At 41.3% G+C, this 24,274-nt stretch overlaps 2 protein-coding genes and 2 long non-coding RNA genes across 4 annotated transcripts; 1 reads left to right on the forward strand and 3 right to left on the reverse strand.

The window, feature by feature from the left end:
* Positions 1 to 250: 250 nt before the first annotated feature.
* LOC124688643 lies at positions 251 to 1,120 on the reverse strand. Its single transcript, XR_006998585.1, has 4 exons — positions 1,106 to 1,120; positions 929 to 1,001; positions 734 to 835; positions 251 to 613 (listed from the first exon to the last, which is right to left on the reverse strand). It is a non-coding gene; the product is annotated as an uncharacterized LOC124688643 (long non-coding RNA).
* A 771-nt stretch (positions 1,121 to 1,891) lies between these two features.
* On the reverse strand, positions 1,892 to 2,467 carry LOC124688644. Its single transcript, XR_006998586.1, has 3 exons — positions 2,351 to 2,467; positions 2,100 to 2,246; positions 1,892 to 1,996 (listed from the first exon to the last, which is right to left on the reverse strand). It is a non-coding gene; the product is annotated as an uncharacterized LOC124688644 (long non-coding RNA).
* Positions 2,468 to 4,397: 1,930 nt separating this feature from the next.
* Positions 4,398 to 5,189, reverse strand: LOC124690829. The gene is made up of 2 exons (XM_047224158.1): positions 4,671 to 5,189; positions 4,398 to 4,565 (listed from the first exon to the last, which is right to left on the reverse strand). The coding sequence occupies exons 1-2, from the start codon at positions 5,187 to 5,189 to the stop codon at positions 4,398 to 4,400; spliced, it is 687 nt and encodes a 228-aa protein (XP_047080114.1).
* A 2,575-nt stretch (positions 5,190 to 7,764) lies between these two features.
* Positions 7,765 to 9,252, forward strand: LOC124693334 (transcription termination factor MTERF4, chloroplastic-like). The gene has a single exon (XM_047226810.1). It carries the CDS (start codon positions 7,777 to 7,779, stop codon positions 9,250 to 9,252), a length of 1,476 nt encoding a protein of 491 aa, XP_047082766.1. The 5' UTR covers positions 7,765 to 7,776.
* Positions 9,253 to 24,274: the final 15,022 nt, after the last annotated feature.

Below are 24,274 nucleotides of genomic sequence, written 5' to 3' on the forward strand. Positions count from 1 at the left end.
GAGGACCCAAAGAAAGAAACCGATTTGAACAATAGCTCTGCAGGCCTTGAGGCTTATGCTGCTATATCGAAAGAGGAGTATGAAGACCGGTTCAGGGATTGCATTATTGGCTTGAAGGATATAACTGAAGAATTCGTTCAGGGATTGCATTATTTTTTTTGAAGGCAATTAGAGCTGCAGAAGCGGAAGCCAGATCTGCAAATGCACCTGAGGAAGCTGATTGACCTTAATTTGACTGTGACTCTTGCTTTGTTTTTTATTACTGGAAAATTTTCACTCAAAAACATTTCTGAGTCCCACTTTTTATTTGAGAAACTATAAAAGTTCCACTGTCTGAATGCATTGTATTCTATGGAGTGAATGCTAAGCGATAGATCATGTGCACGACGCGTTCCAGAGAATAGAAACATAGGGGGATCTAACCATGAGAGACCAATTCAGACAGAAAATGCATAGCAAGCTTTTTCTATGTTGGAAGAAATCATATATTTTGTAATGACCGAATAAAAATCAATTGGGGAAAAATAGTAACTTGAAGGGACTTACATTTTCAATACATCATCTGTCTATTTGAAATAAATTGCTATCTTCATTAATGAAGAAGATGTGGAGCCTGTGAAAAAAGAATAAACACACTTTACATAAAAAAATGAATTCTCGTGCTGTGGAATTCTATATGGTCAGTGCATAGAAAATGGAAAATGATATATTACTAAAAAATAACTATACTTACATGTTTCGAAATGAATTCTCGTGCTATTGGAACCTGTTGCTCATTGAATTTGTTTATCACTAGCTGGCATGAGACTTTTTCACGGATTGCTTGCAAGTCAACCTTATATTGAATAACATATATGCAGAATTTTAGATTTACTATTGTATTTTGCAAAACACGAAGTACAAAATTCTAAATGGAAGAATAAATTACATTTGAGAATTGTTTTACTTCAACTCCATTGTAGCACCTCATGTATTGGATCACAAAAATTCCAGAATCATACCTGGGCTCAAAAAAAGGAAATTGGATATGTCCTGATAAGCTTATGTATAATTAAAACATAAGTAATAAATGTTTAATAAATTAGAAAGCAGGGTTTGTAATCACCTAAAGTTTTGTTTAAATAAAAACAATAACAGGGGACAAGTACAGATAGCTCTGTATGAATATGTAGTTCAAAGTCTAAGAAATTAGAAGATGTAGTTGCATAAATAAAAAACAGGGGACAAGTACAGTTAGTAATTTCTAACCTTCTTTAATTTGTTTAAGGAATTCAGAGAACTTTACGGATGTATCATTTGAAATGATTGTTGATGCCATGTCTTTCGGATAAAGCAAACTTGATTCGTAATCAGGATAATGATTTGGTAGATCAAAACCATCAGAATATTCTCCAATAGAACAACCTTGACTGAACTTATCTAGAATTTGTTGGAAATCCATTCTAGTATTGTAGTTGTCTTTGGGAACTTCAATATGATTGAAAAGAAACATACTCTGGAAGAATTGGTCCATCTGTTCTTCTGAAACTTTTTTCTTCTGTTTGTATACAACCATTTCTGACTTGATTTCTTCAGTTGTTGCATTCTTGTTTGTTTGAGTAGGAAAATGCATTTCATTCCCAAAAGAAGGGTCAATTTCTTGTTTATTAGATGAAGATGAGACGAGTTGAATGTCATCTGCATAACCTCTAACAATTGGAATGGAGTTTTGAACCATTTTATGGAAGAAATTGGAAACCAGTGATTGCAGCCTCTTCTTGTCCTTCATGTTAGAAAAATGGAATGCATAACATTGTATGAGATATGAGAAGTATGAACATTATAAAAGTAAGAAAAGTAAATATGACCTGAAATTATAAATAATCATATGATTTTGTCAACTGACCTGGAATGAAGCGATTCCTTGAAATTTTAGTTCCATGTAATCTTTTATTTCTGCAGGCATTTCCATTTGCTGCTTACTTCCTTTGAATGGTGTAGATGTTATGTGCTTTTTCTGCAAAAGTGGTTTAGAAAAAGGCGATATTATTGCTTTTGCATTTGAACTAGTGTGAGAATATGGTTTGTTAGCACACAAAAAACATGTAGTTAGTACTTACAGATAGTCTTCCAAAACCTTTGCTATTTCCTTGTTGTGAATCAAGGGCGATGTATGAGTTTACGACATGGGTTGTCCACAGGGGTAACCTTGGTACACTGTTGCCCAAGTTGAACTCTGAAGTTATTAGAAACTCAAAGTACGATATCTGTAGACAGATAAAAAATAAAGGAAGAAGAACTTAGACAGATATTGAAATGAGCACAAAAAGTAATTTTATTAAACATAAATTAAGAAACTTATTTTATTTACCACTAATAGTATCTTGCAACCTCCAGATTCCAACTCTATGTTTTGCATTTTCCTGAACAGAAATTTCTTGATAGATCGTAACAGGCAATCAAGTGTGAAAGAACACCAGTCTAGGTTTGGGATTGAAGAAATATTTTCCAAATTGGGATAATAAGCAGGGTTCGGAACACCAGATGCATTTGGATCAATGAAAGCAGTAAGTAGTAAGAGCATGAAAACCACAGTGAAAGAATCTTCATTCAAATCAGTTGACAGCAAAGAACATAAATGTTCTACTGTTGGAGACTGTGTTTTCACAATGTTCATAATGAAATCTGAGCATTCCATTGATTTTGTTCAAATTTTATTATCAATGGAATCTTATCATGAACGAATTCTTATTATGAACAATTTCTTATCATCAATGGAATCTTATCATGAACGGAATCTTATCATGAACGGAATCTATATCATGAACGAAATTCCTATCATGAATAGATTCTTATCATGAACGAATTCTTATCATGGACGAGTTCTTATCATGAACGGAATCTATACCATGAACGAATTCTTATCATGAATGGAATCTTATCATGAACGAGTTGTTATAAAGACGAGTTCTTATCATGAACGGAATCTATATCATGAACGAATTCTTACCATGAACGGAATCTTATCATGAACGGAATCTATATCATGAACGAATTCTTATCATGAACGAAATCAAATATCATGAACGAGTTCTGATCGTGAACGAGTTCTTATCATGAACAGATTCTATATCGTGTACGAATTCTTATCATGAACAGATTATTATCTTGAACGATTTTTATCATGAACGGAATCTATATCATGAACGAATTCTTATCATGAACGGAATCTTATCATGAACGAGTTCTTATCATGAACAGATTCTATGTCATGAATGAATTTTTATCATGAACGGAATCTTATCGTGAACGAGTTCTTATCATGAACGAGTTCTTATCATGAACGAATTTTAACATGAACGAATTCTTATCATGAACGGAATCTTATCATTAACGAATTCTTATCATGAACGGAATCCGTATATCCGTATATCAACGAAAAATATTTCAAATCATGAACGAATTTTATCATGAACGAAATCTTATCATGAACGGAATCTTATCATGAACGGAATCTATATCATGAATGAATTCTTATCATGAACGGAATCTTATCATGGACGAGTTCTTATCATGAACGGGATCTATATCGTGAACAAATTTTTATCATGAACGGAAACTTATCATGAACGGAATCTATATCATGAACGAATTCTTATCATGAACGACTTCTTATCATGGACGAGTTCTTATCATTAACGAGTTCTTATCATGGACGAGTTCTTATCATTAACGAGTTCTTATCATGAACGGAATCTTATATCATGAACCAATTCTTATCATGAACGGAATCTATATCATGAACGAATTCTTATCATGAACAAATTCTTATCATGAACGGAATCTATATCATGAACGAATTCTTATCATGAACAAATTCTTATCATGAACGAATTCTTATCATGAACGGAATCTATATCATGAACTAATTCTTATCATGAACGAATTCTTATCATGAACGAATTCTATATCAACGAATTTTTATCATAAACGGAATCTTATCATGAACGGGATCTTATCATGAACGGAATCTATATCATGAACGAATTCTTATCATGAACGGAATCTTATCATGGCCGAGTTCTTATCATGAACGGAATCTATAACGTGAACGAATTTTTATCATGAACGGAAACTTATCATGGACGAGTTCTTATCATGAACGAATTCTTATCATGGACGAGTTCTTATCATTAACGAGTTCTTATCATGGACGAGTTTGAATTATAAATCATGTCAAATATAAATTTAAAAAAATAAGTTAGTTAGCACAACAGGTTAAATGGAAATGAAAAATGGAGCATTACAATGAATAAATCATGTCAAATATAAATTTAAAAAAATAAGTTAGTTAGCACAACAGGTTAAATGGAAATGAAAAATGGAGCATTACAATGAAACCTGAAAAAAAAAGATGATTAGAACAAACGTACTGGAAGGACCCCATAAGATTTCCGTGACAACAGGTTACGGTCTGAGTTATGAACAAAGGCAAAATCATCATTCCTTATATGTGACATTCTTGGTAAGCTGTAATCAATTTGCCCAACATTGGCACCAAAATCCAAAAAGTCCATGTACACCACCTGCGTAAAAAAATTGAACTATAGTTAAGAAACAGAGAAACCTATTACTTCACAGTTTAAAAAGTTATTTATTACGAAGGAAAATACAGGAAATGGAACACGTACTGCCAACAAAGGTAAGCAACCACCAATCCATAGCATCCTGTTGAAATCGCTTCCATCTTTAAAAACCTTAGCCTTCCAAGCATCAAGCTCATTCCATAGGTGGTTGAGGCACAAGGTTCCCAGGTCAAAATTGCCAACTTCAAGAATGTCACTGTCCCTTAGGGAGTACAAATATTTCGGGTTGACAAAATTGTAGGTAGAAGAGCAAAGAACTGTAGTGATGAATAACAGTAAGAAGCTCCTGATAAAAACAACCTCCTCATTAGAGCCAAGCAGTACAGATTCTACATTCGACACAGATATCTGCTTCTTCCCTAGTAGGTACTGGTCAATTAACACTTCAACTTCTCTGATGATTACAGGATCGCTACTCTCCATTACAAATGGCTTAACTCCAGAAGCAAAACCAAAGACTTTGTCAACCATATCCTTGGTGAAGTGGATGATCTTTTCCTTGTGCTGCAAAAACTTTTCTTCACCATGTGAAGTGTGGCCAGCAAGCCACTGAAGGAGATTCATAGGGACCATAAGGTGATCAGGGAGATTCAGAAGATTATAAAGGCCATGCTTCAATATGAATGACTTCTGTATTGGATTGAATTTCTTCACTATTTTCATGTATCTGAGTGTAGAAAACCTAGATTGGATGCTAGGCTTGCATTGCGGCTCAATATACATGACGTTGACTACAAAAAAAGAAATAGAAAATTATGCTAGAACATAATATAAACCAATTGAGAAACTATATAAGAAAAAATTCAGAAAGCATATGAGGAACTGTGGTAAGTGCATATCAAAAACCAATTAAGAAAAAAAAATCAGAAAACTATGCTAGTGCCTATCAGAAACCAAATGAGAAAGAAAACTATGCTAGTACATTTCTAAAAACAAAGAAATGCTAGTACATAAGAAAAAATAATCGAGAGAAACAAAATACAATGGGAGAACAATCCCACAGGAAGATTCTATCTTCATATGACTTATTCTACTTACAGGTTCGTGAACATTTTCCATGGTTCTACTTATTCGTACAAGTTCGATGCATAACGGCTACCAATGCCACCATTAAAATCTATTCTACCACATGTAATGCCACATCTAGAAAAATGGGTCAAATGGGTATTCAGCGACAATTAACCCATATAATATCAACTCCTGAATTCACCCACCCATACTTATTTTATGGACTGCACTTCTTCTTTCTGGTCATGTCAAGGCTACTTAAGACAAAAAAGCTACATAACTACAGAGAACACAAAGCCTAAAAAAAATAGAACATCTTGCCTTACAATGAGCGAGTTCTTATCATGTAATATATAACAACAGTTGCTAGTACTTAAAGTGAAGCTACCATAGTGTGAGATGTTTGGGATAAACTGCTAGCTAAAGAACAAACAAAACCTAGCGAAACAGATACATATATCCGTGAATCAGCACCGCCTGCAACACCGAAAAATCATCCTAAAACCCCCTAACAAAAACTAATGATTAATTGTTTCTAGGGAGATCACCACCACCAAAAGAACCAGTACGGCCACCAAGGAACCAGTACGGGAGAAGAACCTAATAGGTAAACACTTGGCCTACCGAACATACGAAACCTAATAGGTAAACACTAGTGCCAGCAAGTAGTAACCATAGCACCTTGCAGAGGAAAAGCAAAATTTGCATTTAGGTAATGCGGGCGCAAATGAAATGCTTCACTACTAATAAAACCAAAACGAACATGTTGAAAGCGGACAATCAGACCCTACTCTTAGAGGATAAAATATTGAATACATAGCAAGCTTTTGCATCTCCATATGATACAAGGTTGACCCAAACATATATCTTATTTGTAAGTAGTATTATTAAATCCAACAACCAAAAGATGATTACTACCAGATAAAAGGCACCCACACAACTTTATGTACTCCTAAGATCAAAACATATGATTAGGTGAACACGTGAGTAGTGGAACCCGTACATATCTGGGCATAGTATCAGTCTTTCGGCTCATCAATCGTCTACCGAAAAACAACATCTTAACTAATGCCTAGATACTACTAATCATCTCTATCTCGAGCTCCATTAATGGCCATTACACACAAGAAACATGCATAGAAAGGAACAAGCCGCATAGGAAATGCCAAGAACGCTATGGGTTCGGTTCTATCAATCAAACGACATGCTAGTAAGGGGGAGAGCTACGAGTCATGAGCATCTGCAAAGGCGCGAAACTGCACCAGATCGAGCGGAAACCTAGAACCCCTGACCCAAATCAAGCAAGAAACCACCGCAAAAAGCGGGAAGACAAACCCCTGCTCCTCCGTCGGCAATGGAGTCACACGAACGGAATCGAGAGCTCGGAAACCCCCCTAGAAACCCAATCTTCCGCCACCACCCGAATAGGTTTCGTAAGCCTAGGAAAGATCTCGAAACATCTCACATCCTACCGAAAAAAATCAGCGCCGCCCCCATGAATCAATCCGATGAAAACCCTAACCAAAACCGAGGAGAAGGAGGAGACAGTACTGACCTTCCGCCGCCATCGACGGATACGACCAGAAGCAGAACCCCAAGGAACCAGTGCTCGAGCGAAGAAGGAAGAAGAACTCGAGCGAAAATGGTCGGAGGCGGAGAAAATGGTCGGATGGCGGCGGAAATCAGGAAGAAGGAAGAACGACTCGGTCGCCCCCGGTCGGAACTGCGAAGCGGAACAATGCGTCTCCTATCCTAAATGGGCCGGCCCAAAAACGACGAGGGGGGGTGGTCGGCGCGTCGTATACACCGACCTGGTCGGTGTATAGGATTCGCGTTTTCTTAGGTCAAGTAATGTTTTTTTAGCAGATTAGGTCAAGTCATGTAATTCATGAATTGTGGTGCATGGGAGCCAAGGCCCAATAAAGGAGGCCCTGAAAGAACGCTGCTGGATCAGCCCACAGTTAAATGAGATGGCAAGCACGGCCCGAAAAATCTAGACCACGCAGAGCCCAGAACAAAAGAAGTACACACGCATTCCGGCTCGGCCCAAGTTAACGCCGCACGACGATACCACAAACCCCACCGCCACTCTCTCCCCAGCCTCTGCACCGCCCGCCGCCGCTCCCGGCGCGCCGCCGCAGCCATGCTCCCCCTCGCCCGAGCGGCCCTCCGCAGACTCAGCCCGGCGGCTTCTTCCGCGGCAGCGTCAGATGTGCGCCTCCTCCTCCTCGCGCCGCTCTCCTCCAAATCGTCCCCCGCCGCGCCGCCGGAGTACCAGATGCCGTCGGTGACGTGGGGAGTAATCCAGGGCCGCAAGGAGCGGCTCGTGTCCCGCGTGCTGGCGCTCGACTTCCTCCGCTCCGCCGGCGTCTCCGACCCGGCGGGCGAGCTGGAGGCCGTGGAGCTGCCCTCCTCGCTCGACGTGCTGCAGGAGCGCCTCGACTTCCTCCTCCGCCTCGGCCTCTCCACCGACGACCTCTCCGCCTACCCGTTCCTCCTCGCCTGCTCCCTCCGCAAGAACATCATCCCGGTCCTCTCCTACCTCGAGAAGCTCGGCGTCACGCGCGCGCGCCTCGCCGCCTTCGTGCGCGCCTACCCCGCCTGCCTGCACGCCTCCGTCGCCGTCGACCTCGCGCCCATCGTCAAGGCGCTCCGCGGCCTCGACGTCGACCGCGAGGACATCCCGCGCGTCCTCGAGCGCTACCCCGACGTCCTCGGCCTCAAGCCCGACGGCACCATCAGCACCTCCGTCGCCTACCTCGTCGGCATCGTCGGGGTCGCGCCGCGGGACATCGGTCCCATGGTAACTCACTACCCGTTCTTCCTCAGCATGCGTGTCGGCACCACCATCAAGCCCTTGTGCGACTACATCACGTCCCTCGGGCTGCCCATGCGGATTCTCGCGAGGATTATCGAGAAGCGGCCATACATTCTCGGCTACGATCTCGAGGAGACCGTCAAACCGAATGTCCAGGCGTTACTCAGCTTCGGCATTCGGAAGGAGGTGCTGCCGCTTGTGATTGCGCACTACCCATCTATCCTTGGCTTGCCTCTGAAAGTGAAGCTTGCGGCGCAGCAGTACTTCTTCAACTTGAAGCTCAAAATCGACCCTGATGGGTTCGCCCGAGCTGTCGAGAAGCTGCCGCAGCTTGTGAGCTTGCATCAGAATGTGATACTGAAGCCAGTGGAGTTCCTCCGTGGACGGGGGATTACCGATGAGGATGTTGGGCGGATGCTGGTCCGGTGCCCGCAGATTCTTTTGCTGCGGAACGAGCTCATGAAGAACAGTTTCTACTTCTTCAAGAGTGAGCTCAAGCGCCCGATAAGTGAACTGTTGGAATTCCCAGAGTACTTTACATACAGCTTGGAGTCGAGGATCAAGCCTAGGTACATGAGAGTTGCAAGCAAGGGGATTAGATGTAGCTTGGATTGGTTTCTCAACTGCAGCGATCAGAGGTTTGAGGAAAGGATGCGGGGGGATTTTATTGAAGGGGATGCACCAGGACCTTCATTCACAATGGGCGGGAAGCTTCAGATGCCTGGCAACCAGTTAGTGTCAGATGATGATAACGAAGATAGTGATGACGAGGTGCTATATAGGCGGACAGTCATGCTCTAGTGAGTTTAACTACTTCTCGTTGCTTTCCTCCTATGGCTGTAGCACTCTAGCAGTCTGTGAGTTTGGAAAATTAAACAATGGTCAATATTGTTTCAGATTTGGTGGAAGATAATCCAAAAAGGTCTTCCATGATGTGGTTCATCAGCACCATAAAAGCCAGTGAGTTCTAAACTTCTAATTAGCAATTTTTTTACATGTCTAGCAATATCTATATTCGGCTGGTATCCATTGCTAGCTGGTGTCCAGATCAATTTATTCTAGAGTGAGAAATGTATTCATCTGGTGTCAGTTGCTAGCTGGTATCCAGATCAATTTATTCTAGAGTGACAAAGGATATTTTCACTAATACCATCAGTGCCAAATTAGTGGTGTGCTACAGCCATCTCATCTTGTATAATTTTCTGGTCATTAATAGCGAAGAGAACTTTTAAGCAGTTCACGCTGCTCTGCGGAGTTAAAATCAGCAGTCACTATTGCAAGAGTAGATAACAAAAGGGCATTATTGAGAAATGAGGGTGGCAGGATGTTCTTGAAGACACCGTAGATCTTTATACCGAACTTTCCTGTGATAAGCTGTTCTATGTTCTGCTCGGTAGAAAATAGTCGAAATAGTAATAAACGTAGAACTTTGCAATTTATGAGTTACTTTCTGGGTGTTAATGTTAATTCCAGGTTTTTGGGTTTATTTTTCCAAACTCATATATCACCATCACACAGTAGCACACTAGCACCCTTGGTTGTCTTTGTTTGGAATTGAAATTCAGTTTTTGATACAAGATTATTGAGAAATGAGGGTGGCAGGATGTTTTTGAAGACACCGTAAATCTTTATACTGAACTTTCCTGTGATAAGCTGCTCGTAGTCAAAATAGTAATAAACGTAGAACTTTGTAATTTATGAGTTACTTTCTGTGTGTTGATGTTAATTCCAGGTTTTTGGGTTCATTTTTCCAGACTCATATATCACCATCACACAGTAGCACACTAGCACCCTTGGTTGTCTTTGTTTGGAATTGAAATTCACTAACTGCTCAAGCATCCTCACGTGCTAGCAGCCAAATGTTGTCGGGTGGCTTCCCTAAACAACTTATCGCCAAAGGTACTTGGGAACATCCTCTGATCATGCCTGTCGAAGGATGAAAGCAGGGGCTCAATGTGTAATCAAAGAATTGCTCAAGCAAAACAGGCGTGACAACTTAGTGATGACAATCTAGTCCCACTGAAGAAGAATAGTTGATTGTTGCAAGTTATCAGTTTTTGTTACTTTAGGGCAGCGTGTTATCACACAGTAGGTTTAGATTTTTGCACATGTAGTACAATGTACTGCCTATAACTCAAATGCGCAGCAGTAGACGCCAGTGTACTGTTTACATAAGCAGCCATTGTGGTGTTTTGGGTCTCAATGCAATATTCAGATCTGAAAGAGAGCAGACTTCGGGTGCCATTATGAGGACCTATCTGGGCATTTATTCTCGAGTGTGCAACATTGCACTTTTCCTGCAGCGTTTTCTGTCTGAGCTGGAGCGATCAATCAGACAAGTCAGTCAAGATTAGCACTGAGACCAACCGTAGTTGTTGGATTAGAGCTGAAATCACATCAAAATCATGAGCTAACGAAGGCAGACTTTCAGCCTACAAACTTTTCCTCAAGTAGTATCATGCAAGATCATCACGAGCATGGTGGCATCACGTAGCATCTGACGTGGACCTTGAGCAGCTGCAGTTCCGGCATGATCTCTATGGTCACGATGAAGAGCATAAGAACCGGTTGGATGCCAACATCATTATTTGCACATTTGTGTGAGGATTTTTAAGAAAAATGTAGGATTACCAATGTAGATCAGATTTTAAATGGTTCTCCATTCAAATTGAGATATAATCTACCTGGATAGGGGATGTTAATCTTTATTTTGGTGTTTGCTGTTCTTGATGCGTTACTACCAATCTGCTGCTGGAGTGCTGATAATTGTCTTCTTATTGTAAGCTAATCATATCTTTTACTACAGATCTTGCTCTTGCATCTGATAACTGTGTTCCTAATCTGTGCTAATCTTGTTCAGTGCAAGAGCTTTGAATTTGTATTGCAAAAATTCCAATGGTATTGATACATCCAATCTGTTATTTTTTATTAACCAAGAAACTGCCTGCAAATGGTTATTGAATCCATTGTTCTTTGTGATAAACTAAAGGAGCGTTAGAATAATTATGAGCATTGAAATGATTATGGGGTTTTAGTTGAGTGGAAGAGTAATTCTTTTTTTACCCAATGCCCACTCTTAATCACTTCAGTGTTTAGTCTAGAATCTTTGTTGAAGATGCCAAGTGTATGTAATGACACTTACTAATGAGTATTAGCACAGCTTCATGCAGTGCATAGCAGCCTGCTTGACATGACAATGGGAGTAAGTATCATGTGTTTTGTGGACTCACACATCAGCTATTGAACTGGTATAGGAGTAAATGCTACCGCGAGAGCGGAATGAGCAGGGGGGAAACCAATATATGATGACATACTTTAGGGGGAAAAGAATATATCTAAATGATGCATATGATAACTCAGGCACGGAGCTGCGTGGATGGGATTCTGAAACAAGGATTAAGTGTCGTTCGACAAGTCACACGACTTGTCTACAGGTCGCAACCTGACTGTCAATAAGCTGGAGCGACACGACAAGTTAAACTTGTTGATCGACAAGTTGACAAGTCAATGACTAATCACATGGACTGGGAAATAAAAAAATCCCATCCTGTCCACGAAACCCTATCTAAACAGATCGTGCCCTCCCAGGCTCCCACCCAGCTGCGGCCCCTCACCTGGATGCTCCCCTCTCGCTGCCCCTCACGTGGCCGCCGCCGGCTTGCCGCTAGCGCTGCTGCCGCCTTCTCTCATCAAGCTGTTGTAAGAAGAGGACCTGCCTGCTGGATGCATTTGTCACAGTATCAGGTTCCTCTCCACTCCCCATGCCCTGAAAATTTTGTACAGTAAGTCTGTGTATTTTATTTAGTAGTTTCAGGTCAATACATATCGACTTGTCTATCCCTTGTCGAGACTTTCACGACTTGTGAGCTTGTTGGTACCCGAGCGACAAGTTGCGACACGTCCGCACGTAGTCCTTGTTCTGAAACCACCTGTGCTCAGGTGATAGCCTTTCGAGCACTCACTGTTTGTAATGTACAAATAGCTTGTTTCAATCCACACTATCTGACCTAGAATCAGCTTCAATGGGATGAAACGTAGCATGCATGAGATTTAGAAAAAGCACATTTAAGCGGTTTTGGTTTCAACGATTTTCTGGAGGCCTCTCAATCCAAGGGTGTGTGATTCACAAGCACACCTCCCCTGTGCGCTCTATTCCTACATTTATGCTTCAACACATAAAAATACATTTACTTGGGTGAATATATATATACTAGGGTGTGATACCGTGCTTGTTTTTATAGCCTCGTCGTGCTCTACCTTTCAGTTGTCTTTTATTACTCTAGTACCACGCATTAGCACGACATAGGTTCTGATTTTTGTAACATGCTGTACTATGTACTGTTTGTCCTCTCAAATGTTCAGCGCAGCATAACCTTTTGCCCACCTGTACATCGATATTCGTTAGGCCATTCTGAAGACACTACATCTTTATAGTTGAACTTCTTGTGATGAGTTCTGTTTCTTCCACAGTAGAAGATAGTTAAAATGTAATAATTTAAAGAACTTTGTAATTCGTAATTTACTTCCTGAGTATTAAAGTTAAATCCAGGTGGTTTATTTTGTTCATTACTCCAAACTTATATATCACCATCGCTCAGTAGCACGCTAGCACCATTGGTCATCTTTGTTTGGAACTGAAATTCACTAACTGCTCTCCTCACATGCTAGATGAAAAGGCTTTGGCATTTGATGGTGGGTTCTCCTGCCACCAACCACCAGCCAAGGTCACCACCTGGGTGCTGGTCTAAGCATCGTCTTCTCCGAGAGTGCAAGAGGTACTCAGGTATAGCCTTTGGTTGTTCTGCGTGACCATGAGGGATGAAAACAGGACGTCCGTATATAATTCTGAACAGGTGATCAAAGAATCGCTCTAGCTAAAGGGAAATGAAGTACTATTAGTGATGAAAATCTTGTCCCACTGAAAAAGTAGTTGATCGTTGCACTAGTTGATTTTTGTTACATTAGGACAGCGTGTGATCACACGGTAGGTTCAGATGTTTGTAACATGTGGTACAACGTTCTGTCTGTAACTCAAATCCTCAGCAATAACAGTAACATTTGCCCAATGCTTAAACAGACGCCAGTGTGCGTCTTACATTGCTGTAACCATCAGTGTTCTGGGCGTTGTGACGTTTTAAGTCTGAATGCACTTCAGTTGATGGCAGATCTTTATTTAAATCTGAAACGAGGTCGCATGTGTAGCTATGTCGATATCTCGATGAGCTGTGTGAGCCTTTCTTCTGCAGTTTGCAACCCAGCCTTTTCTGCTTATAAGCTGAAGTGATCGACCAGGCAAGTAGGCAACCTAATTCGTTGACCGGTCACTCAGCACAGTAATAAAGTCAGTCACCAGATAAGTGCTGAGATGACACATCAATGTCACTCAAACAAGAGTCATCAGATATCGTGCGGTAAGCATGATCAGCCATATACAAATCCAGATGATATATGAATCATGCATGTAGTCAAAAAACAAGAGTCCTCAGATTAGAGCACAAATCACATCAAAGTCGCGAGCTAATTTAAGCAGACTTGTAGCTTACGAGTTTCCTCTCATGTAGTACCTATGTAAGATCTTCTCGACACCAACCAACAAAACTTCCTTGCACGGAAATGGGAAGTTGGCATGTCAATGAACACTTAATTCTCGATTATACTTCTGTCAAAAAAAAAATCTCGATTATACAGCAGGGCAGCGTCAGTTGACACTGAGCACGGTGGTATCATGTAGCATTGGCGAGCGACTAGACCAGGAGGCTGTGCCAGCGCCAGTGGGAACTGGTCATCGTCAGAAGAAGATCGAGGTTGCTGGGAGGAGAGGTGCTTGAGGTTGAGCTTGAGCATCAGTGTTATCCTTAATTTCACTGGGAGAAAGGGGGAGTTGGATGTTCTCTTTCAATTCTCTTTGGAATTTTGAACACGATCTGATGAGCTGATACTATGTAGTAGTACTACTAGTAGTATATGTCGGTGTGAATCCGTCCTCCGAGTGGTTGGGTAGCGGATTTGGAAAGGTCGGTGCTTCCTCTGTTTCTCTTCCCGTCGAGCGCTGCGGTGCTTGTAGCTGGCGAGAATGTATTCAGTGCACCTATTACTTGTAGTTGTAGAATATTTCAGAAACTAGGATACCTTTTCTCTCTCTACTGCTTGACCTGGAATCAACTCTAGTGACTCCTGCAGGACACTTTGCATGTTCGAGTTTTAGAAAAGACATATAGTATTTAGTTAGTCCATCAGTAGCTTTTCGAAGATTTTCCAGGGGCCTCTCAATCCAAGAGTATGATATACATGCGCTTTCCATGTGTGTTCATTTATCGCTTTTCCTATCTTTACTCTGTAGCATATAAGAGGGCATATTTACTTGCGAGAATACATATGTACTACTACGATAAGTTGGAAGAGAGGGTACCCCGCATTAGTTACATAACCTCGCCGCTCCATATCCACCACCCGCTAGTTGATTTTTATTACTCTATTACTCCTCTCATCCCACCAGGAATACTAGATATATCTAAATTTTAACAAAGTTGAGACATTTTTGGTGGGACGGAGAGTGTATAACGTATGATCACAAGTATATGCTGATTTTTGTAATATGTAGTTGTACTATGGGTTGTTCATATCTGAAATGATCACATTAACATAACCTTTCCCCACTTGTACAACTTACTCTGGTACCTAGGTGAGCATCGGTATTTTTCATTTGCCCTACAATATTTTCTGTCCGGTCCTTGAATTGTTTTTTTTTTTTGACTGAAGGCTCGAGCAGAGCCCGGCTTTAAATTAATGAAGCCACACCATACAGCTGCAGGTTCACGATACAACTCACACCGATAAACCGAAGGATAACATAGTTCACGATCTAACACGTCCATGTGCCCCAACACATGATAAGCATACACACATAGTCCAGATACATGATAAAGATAGTAATGGCAGCGAAGGATGCTATGTCTGCGTCCTGGAGGAAGCGTGGAGCTCGCGTAGTCTGCCAATGGTCAGCTCCACCGCTTCACGGTCCTGTCTCCTAGCCACTTGCTTCCACACCTGGAGATAAAGATACATTTTGTATATGCAGTCAGCACGTTGACTAGGGAAGCGCCCCTCGATGGAAAATTTGTTTCTTATGTTCCAAAGGGTCCAGCACAACGCCGCACAACTAATCCAGTAGACCCGTTTTGTTTGGCCTCTGCACTGTTGGAGCAGCCTATAAACGTCCGTCAAACACGTGGGGTTCCAAGCACATTGCAGTATCTCCCTAACTGCGCTCCACATGTATTTGGCTAGGACGCAGGTGAAGAAGATGTGGTTCGTGTCCTCCATCTCTCCACAGAGGGCACATCTCCCCGAAGATGGCCCCCTCCGCCTACGAATATTGTTATTGGAGGGTAGGCGTTTACGCATAAGCTGCCATAGGAAGATCCTGATCTTGAGCGGAACAGCAATCCTCCAAAGCACCCCATAGTGTTTCCGTGGCGTGCCTTGACATAACCTGAGATACAGGGAGCGCACCGAGAACTCTCCAGAGGGTTCGAGAGACCACCAGATGGTATCCTGCCCGGCCCTCAGACTCACCGTCTGGAGATCCCTCTGGATGTCATCGAGCTCCATGTGCTCAAGCCTGCCAAGCTCCCTGGGAAGGGGAATGTCCCAAAACCCGTTGGCCCCGGCCTGTGCCACTGAGGCATCTGGGTCTGCGGTGATGGCGATCAGGGCTGGGAAACTGTCCCGAAAGGGTCTCGGTCCTAGCCACCAATCGTGCCAGAACCGTGTGGACGTCCCACTAACCACCTGATGCTTTGTCCCCAGATAGAGCACTCGCTTGACCTTCTGAAGCGTGTTCCAGAATTGTGATCCTCTTGGGTGCGAGTCTACCCAGATGTCCCTACCATTCAAGTACTTGCTGCGAATGATATCCGCCCACAAGCCCTGAGCACCACTCATGATTTTCCAGACCCATTTCGCCATGAGGCACACATTCATGAGTTTGGTGTCCATAATGCCTAGTCCTCCCATGGACTTGGGCATGCACAGCGCGTCCCACCTGACCCAATGGTACTTCTTCTTTGGGCCATTCGCTTCCCAAAAGAATCTCGCGTGGTGTTTGCGAAGGACGTCGTGGATGCCATCACCCAGCATGCACACCCCCATGGCATGCAGGGGCAGGTTGGACAGGCATGCGTCCTTGAATTGTCACACCAAACTTGAATGGATAAGTTATCCCTAGGGCTTATAACAAAGGCGTATCGGTAGATCCTGGCCTTCCATGTGCCAACGTTTGGAGGTGGGGAACGCCTTAGCTGAAGCAAAAGTCAAAGGTGTGTTCGAAAGATTATGCGTGTATTTTGTGAAGAAACGAGAGAAGCGAGAGTGATTGAAGCGAATGGAATACTTTATTGATAGAGACTGCGGCTATTTATAGTAAGCCAACAGTCGGGTTACAATGTCGGTTTACACCTTTACGTCGCTTCCGAAAAGGCACGGCGACGGTTCGCTACTTACAGCATTTGGATAACTGCTAATAATCCTAACTGCTAGGAGGAATATTCGCTAGGATATTCCTAGTACAGTTCTAACTGCCATTTTAGCCTAATACTAACGCTAGTTGTTCCTAACACTCCCCCTTGGACAAACGATATCCTTTGTATGCTTCATCATTATGAATTCTTCGTATGGTATTGAGAGCTTGGGATGTCCTTGTTGATCTTCATAGTCTTGATCTTGTAGAATTGATATCCTCGAAAGATCCTGCAAAAATATATATATGGAGAAAATATAGGAATTTGATATACCGTAGGTATAGTTATCGTCTCAATAAAATCCATATGAGAAACCAATATAGGAAAACTCATAAGGAAAGAGTACAATATATTATTATCAGATGATAATTAATAAGTTCAGTTCTAGGAATTTTCTCCCCCAGAACCTTGCAAATTCCGTAGTCGTCTCATACCAATGCCATGAATGCATTTTTGAAATGCAGTTGTTGGTAAAGACTTAGTGAACAAATCTGCAAGATTATCACATGATTTTGTTTGCAAAATGTCAATTTCTCCATTTTTCTGCAATTCATGAGGAAAGAACAGTTTTGGAGCAATCTGTTTTGTGATATTACTTTTAATATATCCCATATGCATTTGAGCAACACATGCAGCATTATCCTCATAGATAATGGTTGGTGATTCCAGTGAACCAATACCGCATGAAGTTTGAATATGGTTGATCACTCTGCGAAGCCATACACATTCTCGTGAAGCTTCATATAATGCAATTATTTCAGAGTGATTAGTTGATGTTGCTACTAAAGTCTTTTTGTTGACTTCCATGAGATAGCAGTTCCACCATATAAAAACACAAACCCTGTTTGTGACCTGGCATTATGGGGATCAGAAAGATAGCCAGCGTCAGTATAACCAATCAAGGTCATTTCTTGATTTTTCTTATAGAATAAACCAAGGTCTTTAGTACCATTTAAATATCTGAAGATATTCTTTACTCCTGCCCAATGGCGTTTGGTTGGAGCAGCACTATGTCTAGCCGATAAATTCTGCAAAGGCAATATCTGGTCTAGTACAATTTGCGAGGTACATTAGTGCTCCTATGGCACTCGGGTACGGGAACTCAGGTCCCGAGTATCTCTTCGTCATCATCCCTAGGTCTAAAGGGATCCTTTTCCATATCAAGGGATCGAACGACCATTGGTGTCTTGGATGGATATGATTTATCCATATTAAATTTTTCCAAAACTTTCTGAATATAAGCGGGCTGATAAACGAGTATTCCTGAGGGAAGGTGCTCAAGTTGTAAACCTAAGCAAAATTTGGTTTTACCCAAATCTTTCATCTCAAACTCCGTCATTAAATGATTGCGTGCGACAGTTATGTCTGCTGCGTTACCAATGATGTTGAGGTCATCAACATATACTGAGATGATACAAAATCCCTTTGAGGATTTCTTTATAAAAACGCATGGGCAATCATCATTGTTTGAGTATCCTGTATGGAGAAGGAACTCACTAAGTCGGTTATACCACATTTTACACGACTGCTTCAAGCCATAGAGTGACTTTTGTAATTTTGCACAATACATGTTGCGATTTATGTCTGGATTCGAAATTTTAAGTCCATCAGGAACTTTCATATAAATATCCGCATCTAGTGACCCATATAAGTATGCGGTCACTACATCCATTAACTGCATTGATAAATTCATTTGTACTGCCAATGATATTAAATATCGAAACGTAATTCCACTCATTACAGGAGAATATGTATCGTCGTAGTCGATACCGGGTCTCTGCGTAAACCCTTGTGCTACTAGTCTCTCTTTGTATCTCACCACCTCATTGTTTTCGTTCCTTTTTCGAACAAAAACCCATTTAGCTCCCACAGGGAAGACTTTATGAGGAGCAGGGCCGGGCCGACAAAATCTGGGGCCCTGTGCGAACTTTTAAAATGGGCTATGTCGGATTCAAAAAAGAAAGAATGAGGCACTATCTAACTAGAGAAAATACATATAATTAATGAAAAATTATAACTTATGCTCTGATATGTCTTAGATGGACGTTTAAACAATTACTCTCCGCGCTTGTAGATTCTAAACATGTGGTTAAATTATACTAAAAACTATTTTAGAAGTAAACATATATTTTTAAAAACGGTGAGACTAGCGACCAGGACGGAAAAAAATAAGACTTTTGACACATTTGAACTGTTTGGGTTTAAAAAAATAAGTAAATAATTTTGAAGTTTTAATGATTTATGGGTAAAGCTATTTCATTAGAACAACTTCGTGATGGCTTCTCTAAATTGTATTCAATACTCATCAAATGCTCATATCCATCGGCGGGAGTAGAAAAAAAATGGAGAATACCACAATACAACTCAATTCTTCAAAGAAAAAAGCCATCAACGAAAGTAGAAAAAGAAAAGAGAAAATAAAAGGAACGACTTGAACCCGACAACAGGTTTCGATCCTAAAACCTGCACTCTAGAAAGAACGCCCGCGCAGAAGTACCAACTAGGCTGACATGCTTTTCTATATTTGAACCGAAACTAAATTTATAGTATAACGCAAACCAGAACATTTTGGGCCCCAAAAATTGTGGGGCCCTGTGCGGGCCGCACGGGCCGCACACCTGTAGGCCCGGGCCTGATGAGGAGTAGGTATTACTTTAGAGAATACCTCTCTTTTGTTAAGCGAGAGCAGTTCTGCCTCAATTGCCTCCTTCCATTTAGGCCAATCCGAGCGCTTCAGGCACTCTTTCATAGATTTTGGCTCTAGATCCAGTTGAAGGGTTTTAGCAATTTTCGAGGAGAAATATATGTCGATAATAGTAGTCTTTCTATCGTATGATTCTCCCGAATCAATATAGTTTGTGGATATTTCTTTGATTCCTTCAGGCACCGTGTGATTTCCCATAACAACGGGGTCTGAGTGTTTCGATGTCCCATCATTAGTATTTGTGCGCACATTTATGCTGGGCTCTTGATGTTGAGCATCAATTTGGTGTCTATCAACTTCAGGTTGATTTTCATTTACTGACATAGATTTTGATTTTCTTTGTTTCCGCGGTGGCTTTGGAGAAGCCCTTTCCCTTGTAACCAGATTTCTCCCCCTTTTATTTGCAATTGGGAGTTGAGTAGTTTTATTTGGTACCTCTACTCGTTCTGGTGCATTAGCTGCAGGGATATAAGATTTAGTGACACCTTTGTGATCAGTAAATGCGTCTGGCAAGTTGTTTGCAATGTTTTGCAAATCTATTATTCTCTGAACTTCAGATTCAGATTCTCTAGTACGTGGGTCTAAGGACTGGATGCGTGTAACATTCCAATCTATTTCCTGGCATTCTTTGTGGTTTGTTTCTCCCCCTAATGCCGGGAAATGGTCCTCATCAAAAATTGAATCAGCGTACCGGGCTGTAAACAGGTCCCCTGTAAGGGGTTCTAAATATTTTATAATTGACGGAGATTTATATCCCACATAGATTGCTAATTTTCTATGGGGGCCCATTGAGGTACGCTGCGGTGGTGATATCGGTACGTAGACAGCGCAACCGAATTTTCGCAGGTGGGAAATACTTGGCTGATTGCCGCATACTATTTGAAACGGGGAAGTTTCATGATATGCAGTTGGTCTGACTTGAATCAGATCTGCGGCGTGTAAAACCGCATGTCCCCAACAAGAGGTTGGTAAATTGCAATTCTGTAATAATGGTCTAGCAATTAGTTTTACCCTTTTGATTAAAGATTCAGCCATTCCATTTTGAGTATGAACATACGGTACTGAATGTTCTAGATGGATACCTAAAGCCATACAATAATCAATAAATGCACGTGAACTAAATTCAGCAGCATTGTCCATTCTTATTGATTTTATCCTGTGTTCAGGATAATTTGATAATTTGAGCAATTAATTTAGCAAAGGCATGGCGTGTGGACAATAAAGACACATGTGACCATCTAGTGGATGCATCAATTAGCACCATGAAGTACCTAAATGGTCCCGATAGAGGTTGTATTGGACCACATATATCTCCTTGAATTCTTTCAAGAAAATTAAGTGACTCATTTTTAACTTTGAGATAGGATGGCTTAATAATTAATTTCCCAGTAGCACATGCGGTGCATACAAAATCTGATGATTTAGGAAATCTTGTAGTTGGTAAGTTGTGACCAACAGAATTGGCTATAATTTTTCTCATCATACCTATTCCGGGATGACCAAGGCGATCATGCCAAGTCTTGAATTTATCAAGATTTTGAAAAATTATTTTATACGCAACATAAGGTACGGGTTTGATGTATGTAAAATATAATCCGGATGAAAATGAAGGGAATTTTTCAAGAATTTGTTCCTCATATCCGTTGCTTTTTGTTAAAAGCAAAAATTCTTTCTTATCCACCTCAACAGTTTTTAGGTGGGAATTATTAGATCGGATATCTTTGAAACTTATAAGGGTACGTGTAGGTTCAGGATACAAGAGTGCATTCTGAATTACAATAGTAGTACCCATAGGGAGTGTGAAAGTGGCTCTTCCTGAACCAATAATTGCTTTGTTACTTCCAGTTATGGTCATAACATCTTCCTTTCTCTTTGTAAGAGTTTGGAAGTATTTTGTTTCCCTTAAAATTGTATTAGTGGTAGCACTATCCACTAAACATAATTCTTCTTCCATCGGATGTTTCCCGTAAAATTTCTTTCTCTGTCTCTTCTAATGTAGCCTATTGCTTTGGCAGATGTGCGTGCATGATAACGTGTGAAGAAACGAGAGAAGCGAGAGTGATTGAAGCGAATGGAATACTTTATTGATAGAGACTGCGGCTATTTATAGTAAGCCAACAGTCGGGTTACAATGTCGGTTTACACCTTTACGTCGCTTCCGAAAAGGCACGGCGACGGTTCGCTACTTACAGCGTTTGGACAACTGCAAATAATCCTAACTGCTAGGAGGAATATTCGGTAGGATATTCCTAGTACAATTCTAACTGCCATTTTAGCCTAATACTAACGCTAGTTGTTCCTAACATATTTAACTGATTGTGGAGATTCGGATGAGTGTTAGTGTAATTTTGTTTCCACACAGTGTCCATTCTTAATCATTTCAGTCGTCATCCGAAATATTTCTTGTCATAATAAATAATATGTATATTTTGTACTAAGTGGCGGCAATGGCACTGATTTATTCACTGTTTGGCGCAGTGCATAGCAATCTACTTGAGATGACAATGCCGCACATCTAACGTTGTATATGATGCCCCCCATAGGGGGCCTCACAGCGATTTGAGATGGTAGCCGTTGGATGGTACTTCAAAGCGAATCACGTCCGTTCATTCGTTTTCACCGCACCATATAAATGGGCCAGCCCAAAGTAAAAAAACCTAGCCGCCTCTCCCGGATGCAACGCTCCCGTCCCGGCGGCCGGCGCAGCGCGGCCTCAGTCCTCTCTCCCGTCATCCTCTCCCTCGTCGGTCTCGCGCACCTGCCGTGCGCCATCTCCGTCACCGGCGCGTGCGGAGTTGGTGCTCTCACTCCTGACTCCTCTGCTCAACGGGAGGAGCACAAGCTGCACCTCTCGGCCATCACCACAGACACATACGGCAACGGCCTGAGGTAAGATGGCGTTAGCCTCACCTAGGTCACTCTTGTCCTCCCTATTCCTCTCCCCATGGCTGAGCCGACGATGCTGCTGCACTCCTTTTTTATCCTCCAAGGTGGTCAACGGGAGAAGGGCAGGGCGCCGCGGCGGCTGACCTCGCATCTCGGCTCCATCCGACCTCGCCGCAAGGGCCAAGGGGCTTCTTGCGGGCTCCTCTTTTTTAGATCCCTACAACATATCGTGTCTTTGTGTGTACAGATTCTCTTTTATATGCTTACAGATTGTTTGACGAGAATTCAACCATGCCACAGGGAAAGATTCTTCTATGTAATGTTTATGCTCCATTGGTACTCTTAAAAAATATAGCTCAAGCAAACAATGATAGGTTGAGTAGTCTTTCTAGCTGTTAAAAAAAAATTCAATTTAGGTATGGAGATATTGAAGAAGATCAAGAGGTTTCTAAAATACATATGTGCTTTACAAAACAATGTGATTTCCTCTTGTGATGTATGGCTAGACCATGTGTGTACAATGCACGACATCTTATTTTTCGGATACTCTATTTGAACTAAGGAATATTATGTTCTCTAAATTTTGTCGATTAGTATCCGACATATCTTAATGATGGTCATATGCATCAAATGGGAAGGGGATAGATGGGCTCCAGTTCCCATCTCTGTTCTGGCCCCGGCATATGATGTGCAGCAGCAGAAATCACCTGATAATTGAATTTTGCTAGATACGCTGCATCTTTGAAATCACCTAAGGTTAATGAGCCGCTTTTTTTTTTTATGTTTGAAGGCACAAACTTTGGCCTATATTGAGTGCTTTGGTCAGCTTACATGTGACAGCGAGCAATTCCTGAAGCATGTAGCTCAGCTACCATATCTCTTAGCATGATTTTGTATTTTCTGTGGTAAAATCTATATTGAATCTTTTGACCATCTGACCTTCACCTTTGCTTCTGTGCAGCTCATTCAGAGTTGATATCCATAAAAAAACGTTTGGTTGCTCAAGTTTTAAGTAATATATGACTTCTGGTAAGTGGTAATTACATGTTATACTACAGGCATTTCGGGAAAAAAATTGACACCTATTTTTGAAAAGTGTACAGCAACTTGTGTTCTTCTTCACCCCGAGCATGACCATGTTGTTGTACTCCAATTCATTCACGCATCATAGATGGGGTACTGAGTTATTGTAGGTATGGTTCCCCATTCAATTCCTTAGTTTTTTTATTTAGCCAAACTTCGAGGTGAAGCCATTAAGTACTGGTTACTTCGATTCTCTCGCTTGATGTTGGTTGAAGTGTTGTTGCTCATAGAGTGTCCTTTTGGCTGCGGAACAAAGTACTCACAGAAGGGAGCCTTGGCCGGTTGAGAATTTTTTTGAGTTTTAACTCACCACAATAGGCTAATCTTCAAAGTTGCAGAATTGAGTCCCTCACAAAGCAGTTTTTTTCCTTCGGATCTTCCAGCAGAACGTAAGAAATATGTAGTTATTTTGTATGTCTGTTTTAACGGGGTTAGGGATTAAATCGATGTTCTTCTTGCTGATGGTATGCAACTTAATATATTTGTTATATAATTGTGGTCCATTGCAGCTCAAAAAATTTGTTGGACACATGTGTGGGTGCTTTATCTTGATTTGATCTCAGTTTTTTTCAACGACTTATATTTTAGTTGATATTTTTAAGAACCAGTTCAAGGTCAATTATTTAAAAAC

This window comes from Lolium rigidum, chromosome 2 (genome assembly GCF_022539505.1).
Source record: "Lolium rigidum isolate FL_2022 chromosome 2, APGP_CSIRO_Lrig_0.1, whole genome shotgun sequence".
NCBI classification, from domain to species: domain Eukaryota; kingdom Viridiplantae; phylum Streptophyta; class Magnoliopsida; order Poales; family Poaceae; genus Lolium; species Lolium rigidum.

Excerpts from the sequence above, each read along its gene's own strand:
- LOC124693334 (XM_047226810.1), top strand. The coding sequence starts at position 7,777 with ATGCTCCCCCTCGCCCGAGCGGCCCTCCGCAGACTCAGCCCGGCGGCT.
- LOC124690829 (XM_047224158.1), bottom strand. The coding sequence starts at position 5,189 with ATGAATCTCCTTCAGTGGCTTGCTGGCCACACTTCACATGGTGAAGAA. Across the intron at positions 4,566-4,670 it reads GTTGCTTACCTTTGTTGGCA|GTGGTGTACATGGACTTTTT; the intron begins GTACGTGTTCCA and ends TTTTTTACGCAG.